Source organism: Mus pahari, chromosome 20, assembly GCF_900095145.1.
Source record: "Mus pahari chromosome 20, PAHARI_EIJ_v1.1, whole genome shotgun sequence".
In the NCBI taxonomy this organism is placed as follows: Eukaryota; Metazoa; Chordata; class Mammalia; order Rodentia; family Muridae; genus Mus; species Mus pahari.
Window position 1 is genome coordinate 2,883,305 of NC_034609.1, and position 7,997 is coordinate 2,891,301.

The 7,997-nt window shown below is 43.1% G+C and overlaps 1 protein-coding gene across 1 annotated transcript in view; it reads left to right on the top strand.

Moving 5' to 3' along the window:
* Window positions 1-7,997, top strand: part of Ttc29 (tetratricopeptide repeat domain 29) — a 185,723-nt gene that overhangs the window by 61,757 nt on the left and 115,969 nt on the right. The window contains exon 8 of the mRNA XM_021220729.1: window positions 4,713-4,925. Within this exon, the coding sequence (XP_021076388.1) occupies window positions 4,713-4,925 (213 nt within the window). The remainder of the gene's footprint in view (window positions 1-4,712; window positions 4,926-7,997) is intronic.

The following is a 7,997-nucleotide window of genomic DNA, read 5'->3' on the forward strand; positions in this document are numbered from 1 at the left end:
CCATGCCCACCACTGGCTTCTTACCACCATGCCCACCACTGGCTTCTTACCGCCATGCCCACCACTGGCTTCTTTTATTCCATCATCATGAACTCTTGCCTTCTGGAACCATAATCCCAAATAAACTCCTTCTCAGAGTTTGTCATGGTGTTCTATCACGGCAACAAAAGTAGCTGATACTCTGGTATTTATGCTTAGCTTTGCCAAAGTGATTGTTACTTATGACCTCTCCCAATACTTTAGTAATGTTGTGAAAGTTTCCAGATAAAAGCAATCTGCATTGTACTTCAATCAATGCCCATTTAACTAGCAACAGACACTTATAAAGTAAAATGATTACTATGAATCTTGCTGTTGTTGGACAGAAATCATAACATTGTTGATCCTGCTTCAAGGGAGTGACTGCATTTCAATTACTATACCCTTTTCATGGCAGAGGCATATCTTTTAATATTTTCAGTCAAATGTTATTCTGTATTATAATGTGTGCTTTCAAGTTCATACCAGCCTTTAGACAGTCATTTGAATCAAATCATTACTGTCTTATTTAATTGTATGACATAATTTAAGAAATGAAACCTTACAATGGAGAAGGGCTAGGAGTCTCTACTTCTGTAAAAGCCCCTCTGAACAGAAACTGGGGGTGAAGCCATGACTGGTTGGCACAGGCCACTACATCTGAGACACGCAACGAACTCCAGGTGTCCTTGAGGTGTTCCCACGAGGCTGAGGAGAAAATTGGGCTTTGGGGGAACTGACTCTATTTCAGAGTATTCAGGAAGACCCAGAAGTTCACAGTGGGTTGGTACATCTCTTTTTGTTAATGGTCGCAGGAACAGCCTGAGTTGAGTGGCACTATCTTAGGCCTAGAAGAGACAAGTATGCATTAACTCCAGCATTGCTTTTAACATAAGAGATGCATGCCTGCAATTATAAGTGAGGCGACTTAAGTTCTTGACCTTGTCTGTGGTGCCCTTTTTTATGTGGTAGAACCAGTTTTATGGAGCTTTAAGGATCAAGAGTTCAACTACCAGTCACAACAAATTTAAATGTGGCTTACAGATCTCAGTCATTCAATCTTTGCGAACCTCCATTCCCCCATTTGTGAGAAAACGGAAAGTAACTCTACTTCAACAGTCTGGGGAGACATTTAAAAGACAATCTGTGGGGAAGGAAACCTTTGTCTTGACCAACGTCTCACTCACCCAGGAAAGGGGGTTCCTGTTTTCCACCCAACATCTTAGGCCCCTTCCTCACGGAGACATGAATCCCAGACAGTCTTGAAGTTGGCAGTGTCAGTATACTAACCCTAAAGGTTCAGAAAACCCCAAATTCATACAAAAAGACCATTTCTGATTACCCTAAGGTGGCCCTTCCGAGTGACCAGGGTCCCAAAAATCTCTCAAGTTTTATTCTTCCTCACACATGGGGTTTGTCCAGAAAACCTAACAGCCCCCAAGGGACGTCCCCACTCCCAGGGAGCACGGAGAGTCTCTATCTTTGCTCTTTCCCGCCTTTCCGTCCTTGGGTTCACCTCTCCCCACCTTCAACTTCAACTTCCACTCTCAAATCTGGTCAAGGATATCACCTCTCACTTATTTAAACCATCACTCCTCATTTGCATCTCGCTTAAATGAACTGTGTAACCTAGAGAGCCCTCTCTTTTATAGTTCTTCCCCTATACATACCCCTGATGGAACTCCCTGATTTTTTTTTTTTTCAGTTTCTTGTATCTACTATTCTCTAATCACATGGCCCAAAAGAAAAATGTGTCTCTACTTCATGAATAGATGGGTACTGGAGAAGAAAAGGGAGCTTTCGTGCACAAGTCTCCAGAGCTATGAAGCTACACTTTGTGAGCAGAAATATAGTCGGCAGAGGAAACATAACACACACATATCCCAGTGCTCTGCTGGAATTCCAACCCCCCGCCCTCCCCCCCAAAAAATGAGGGCCATGGGTAATTCAGGAAGGTGTTTCCGGTGAGAGGTGCTCCGAGACAGAGATGGAGAACTCTGTCGGCCTCTCAGGGGGTACAGAAAGGATCCGCAGCAAGGAAAGACAGCTGGAGCAGCCAGCGGCCGCCATCTGCCCCTGTAGCAGAGAGATTGGGCATTATTTTTAAATGACTTCTGTTGTTTATTTTGTACTACAAAATAAGCATTATAGCAATAGCAACTCTACAAAATGCCAGTAAGTAGAAAGGGAAAAAAAAAAAAAACAAGAAAGAAGAAAATCAGAACCCAAACCACCCACTACCCACACCTCTTCCTCCCAGACAGACTGCCACCCAGACAGACTGCCGCCCAGACAGATCTCTTTTACTTACAGCTGTTTTCTGATATTTTCATTTATTGCAAACATCTATGAAGTGAAACATTCTTTGGTAATACCAATTTATGGACGTGTTCTCTCCTCTCTTCCAACGCTGTCTGTTAAGTTTCTAAGCAGCTCTTCAGGAGCCTTGGGTTCTGTACCTTTTGTTTCCTTCCCACCCCAGCACAGACAGTAAAGGTGCACACAGGCCATGATTGCTTCCCACCCCAGCACAGATGGGAAGGACGCTCGCTGCCCAGGATTTTACTGCGTTTTTCTACCACCTAGCCACAATGGATTCTCCACATCCTTTACCTTTCTTTGGACATGTTATTCTTATTTTGATATTTTGTTTTGTTTTGTTTTGTTTTGTTTTGTTTTTGAAACCCTGTCTTACCTAAGAGAGTCTCCTACTTACAACCCTGGTCCTCCCATGGCAGCTCCCAAGCACTGGTGTTACGCAGTGTGCGCCAACACTCGCAGTTGGTCTGTGAAGTCAATAATAGTCATCTCAAGAGCAGAGTCAGAGTAACAAGTGGGGACAGATTATACAGTCAGGGCAGTACCGTTCCTGCTCACTCTCGCCAATGAAACAATTGGTGAAAATGTATCGATCCTAATAGGGACTGCAAAGGTTAATTCAAACCATCACAGTAATATTGTTAGAAGGACTAGTTCTTTTTTTTCTACTTTTTTATTATTATTATTTTCTTTATTTACATTTCGAATGCTATCCCGAAAGTTCCCTATACCTCCCCCCACCCCTGCTCCCCTACCCACCCACTCCCACTACTTGGCCCTGGCCTTCCCTTGTGCTGGGTCATATAAAGTTTGCAAGACCAAGGGGACTCTCTTCCCAATAACGGCTGATTAGGCCATCTTCTGCTACATATGCAGCTAGAGACCCGAGCTCAGGGGCTACTGGTTAGTTCATATTGTTGTTGCACCTACAGGGTTGCAGCCCCCTTCAGCTCCTTGGGTACTTTCTCTAGCTCCTCCATTGGGGGCCCTGTGTTCCATCCAATAGCTGACTGTGAGCATCCACTTCTGTGTTTGCCAGGCACTGGCATAGCCTCACAAGAGGCCACTATATCAGGGTCCCTTCAGCAGAATCTTGCTGGCATGTGCATTGGTATCTGGGTTTGGTGGCTGATGATGAGATGGATTCCCGGATGGGGTAGTCTCTGGATAGTCCATCCTTTTATCTTAGCTCTAAATTTTGTCTCTGTACCTATATCCTTTCATGGGTATTTTGTTCCTTATTCTAAGGAGGAATGAAGTATAGAAGGACCAATTCTTATATTTTGCAGGATACACTGGATTAAAGTATAAATGTAGCAACTATGTTGTGATTAGCTGTTAGTTATTGTAGAAATGCTATTACTATACCAACTGATAACACCCCCTATGTTAATTTTACACTAACTCCATAATACACCGAACATGCAGTAATTAATTTCTGAATCTTTACAGTGTATACTTAGTTCACAGAATAGTAAAGGAAGGCATAGAGGGGCAGTAATTAGCCTAAGCCCAAACAAACAAGAAACAGGCCACCTGCTTGAAGCCCTCACTCCCTTTTAATTGCTACAGTTGAAATGCTTAGGGGTGAAATTGTGTAGGACTAGAGGTTCCACTCTAAAGCTGTCAAAGACTGTGAGGGTCCGAAGGTGATTTACATGGAAGATACAGTCCACAACATAGAACTGCAGGCTGTTCTCCCAGAGGTACATTGTCCAGTGAGGTTCTTGTCAGCAGGGACTATGTGGGTGGCTCCTTCAGACTCTGAGAGGAGTTTTAAACCCTCTATGCCGGGGCTTTTTTTTTTCATGATATCTAAATGCTCTCTAAGAGTGGGGCAGTTGCCATCTCGGGAAAGCAATGAGGATAATGGAGTCTGGAACGGGATCTGGAAAGCCTTCGCTTGTACTGCCCTCTAAGCACGCAAGGAGGACCTGAGCCTCCATCCTGTCTTCTGGAAAATGGAACCGTGTGAGTTTCGCTCCTCCACATTGTTCCGTGATGCAGCGGGGAATGCACGGTGTTCTGGAGACACTAGCCAATGTAACGAAGCCAGCAACTGTGCATGGGTCTTCACGCCGTCTCGAAGCATGCACAATAGCAGACATCTCAGTTGCTGAGGCCATCACTCTTGAAGGTGTCTAACGAGAATCTGAGGTCCCATTCGAGGCAGGTGCTCTTCACTTCCAAGGGCTTTGCACTGCACAGTTCTGCTTCGGTCCCTGCCCTTTAAGAGCAGCGCTGAGAGCATTGCCAGCACACGTATCCCACCGAGTTGAGCTCTCCCCATTGGGAGGAACACTGGCACTACACAAATTCTTAAGAATAAGTTCTGGCCGGCACATTTGTATTTACGAATGGCTTTTACTCTTCAGGTGAGCTTCTGAAAGCTGCAGAGCACTATGAAGCATTCCATGAACTGACACAGGGACGGCTCTGGAAGGATGACACGGGTCAGCTTCTCAACTTGGTGGCCTGTGAAAGTCTCGTGAGAACCTACAGACTGCTCTCAGACAGGATGCTGGAAAACAAGGACTACAAACAGGCCATCAAAATCCTAATAAAAGCTTCTGAAATAGCCAGAGAAGGTGAGTGGTGAAGCCATTCTCACGGGGCTCTCCTTACTGGACAGACACTGGCTCTCCCACGGGAGGAGTAAAACTTGGCACGTCTTAGGTAATTATTTCATGTGAAATGCAAAGACAAAAGCTATCAACAAGCTTTCAGAGTCCGCTGTGAGGCAGAGGGAGGCCTCAGTGCTGACAATGAGAAATCCATTAGTTTCTTGAAAGCTTTATTTCCAAAATTACAATCCACTGGGGTACTCTTGTAAACAGGGAACCCACAAAGAGGAGATAAGGTCATCTCTCTCTCCCTCTCTCTCCCTCTCTCTCTCTCTCTCCCTCTCTCTCTCTCGTGTGTGTGGGGGGGGTGTATTTTCTGCAATCTGAGAAACCCTTTATTAATTATAAATCTCCTATTGTCAGATACCTGGGAAATTGTTATAAATGTTTAGTTAGGAGTAACCAGGAAATAGCACTGCAATATACTTTAGGCCTTTGCCTCTCAAAGCTCAGCTGTTGGTCCTGCATTATCAGCATCACTAGGAGAGGTGGCATGCTATGGAAGTCACAATCTGCCCCACCCCAGACTGGCAGCATCAGAGTCTGCAGGCTGGCAGGATGCCCACGTGACTCTCATTCACACTCTCTGCAGTAAAAAATGCTTTGGGGAAAGTGGCTCATATCCTTAATATCTTACAGCATCTTTTGCTGTATAAAACATAATGAAAATGGAACAGAAGCTTATAAACTTTTAATTGATAACATACAAAGAAAAATACCCCTTGCATTATCACATCACCACAGTAATTTTCTAATAGAGCAGTTTTCCCATGGAAGGGGTAAGGAAGTTGCAGGGATGACTCATGGATATATTTAATGAATTCATTTGTTAAATAGATGATGGCTTCATTTGGGGTGAATAGGACTGACCTTGGGCTGTGATTTTAATTTAGTTTAGAGGAAAGTAAGCATTTGAGCTTTTTTTATTTTGTCATTCAAAAAAACTTTCGTTGAAATGTTTAAAGGAAATTTCTGTCACCAAAAGATGAATTTCATCAAATGAACGGTTTCTAGTAGTGAAACAGTGGCCCACATCTTCTCTAGGGCAGTAAACATGAGCACAGATGCATAGCAGGGACACCAGCGTCAACACAAGATTCACAGAGCCACAGCAGGAGCGCCAGCGTCAACACAAGATTTGACCACACAGAAGGTTTAGACAGAAATCTCAGTAAATAGCATGTGCAGTAGAAGATAGCTTGCTTTAGTTTCACACTTTCTGTGTGGAAGCGTAGTTGAGAAAGGAATGGAAATCAAGAAGTACATGCCTCCCATGTTGACTTTAGATAGCATTCAAGAGACACGCACAAAATGTAAATGAAGAAAATATCTAATAAAATAATTAAAAAAAAAAAAAAGAAAGAAAGAAAGAGAGACACACACATCCACTGTGGCCCAGATCCTTCTCCAGGGTGTAAGGGGCCAGTTGAGCACCTACCGAACAGCATCTGTGGACTATGGCACTTGAAGATATTTAAGATCTGTTGTGCTATTTCCTTGTTATTCCTAGCTAAACATTTATCACAATTTCCCAAGTATCTGACTAGAGGGAATTTATAAACAATAAAGGGTTTCTCAGATTGCAAAAAAATACACACACATACACACAACTTGAAGCATAAATCATGGCTTCCATCTTTCATACATCCACCAAATACCACTTCACTGTATGGTTTTCACATGCCTTCATCATATGCTCACCATCTGGTGGACATCTGAGCTGCTCCGTTGCCCTAGTGGAGCTATTTGTACATTTTGAATTCTCTTGGGTGCACACCCAAGAGAATTGCTGAGTCACGTGATCACTCCATGTTTCCTTTCTGAGGACCACTAGCTTGCAGAGTGCTGGTCTCACCAGCCACTCCCGCCAGCTCTGCACATTTCAGTTGTGTTCTTTGTCTATCGCTGGGTTGTTAAAATCCCTTATATAAATTTGTAACGAACCTTTCATCAGCTATCTGATTTGAAAATATTTTATCCCTTGCAGTGTGGTTACTTCTACCTCCTGGTGGCAGTCAACTAAGCACAAGTTTTTAATTTTGATGAATCCAATGTGTGTGTGTGTGTGTGTGTGTGTGTGTGTGTGTGTGTGTATGATTTCAGTATTATTACTAAAAAGGCTTTGACTAATCCAAGACCCCAGTAATTTACTGCAGTTGATCTAAGAGCTTTAGTAGTTTGAACATATTTAGTTCCATGGTCTCTTTCTGTGTCATGAAGAGGATCTAGCTTTATATTTTGAAACTTTCAGCACACATGCCTGCACACACAAATAGACCATAGACCTAAACACGCCTTTTTTTTTTTTCTCCCTTTCTGATCTACTGGCTTCGCTGTATTAGTTTCTCTGACTAAAATATGGAAGTGATGCTGGGATCTTCTTGTTCTTTTTCTGCTCTTAGGACCAACTTCTCAGTCTCTCACATTAAGCATGATATTGGCCATGAGGGCTTTTTAGATGTCCACTCATACTTTGGGGAGGTTTCCTGTTATTCCAAGTGTGCTGAGAGTTTTAGGAGGAAAAGAGACTGGATTTTGCTAAGTGATAATTTTTGGCATCATTTGAGATGATCGTGCATTTTTGTCCTTTGTTTTATTAATGCAATCGGACTGATTTGTTTATGCTAAACCAACCTTGGGCTCCTAGAGTAAATCCCTCTGGATCATGATTTACAATCCTTTCTATGTCACTGGATTGTCGTTGCTAGGTTTGTGTGTGTGTGGTTTTCCCCTGCATCCATAGGGACTGCTGTTGTTAAGGCTTCCTGATTTGGTCTCTAGTGGTGTCTTTGTCTCAGAATAAGATTGACCTCACCAAATGCTTTGGGAAATGTTTTCTGTGGACTGCTTTTAACAAGTTGTGCATGATTGGTGCTAATTCTTCTTTACATGTTTGGTATCCATTTTTCATGAAGGCAGGTGGAACTGAACTTTTCTTTGTAAGATGTTTTCAGTCATAATCGTATTCACCTGCTTTGCTTATCATATCAGAGATTCTTCCTCCTCCTCCTCCTCCTCCTCCTCCTCCTCCTCCTC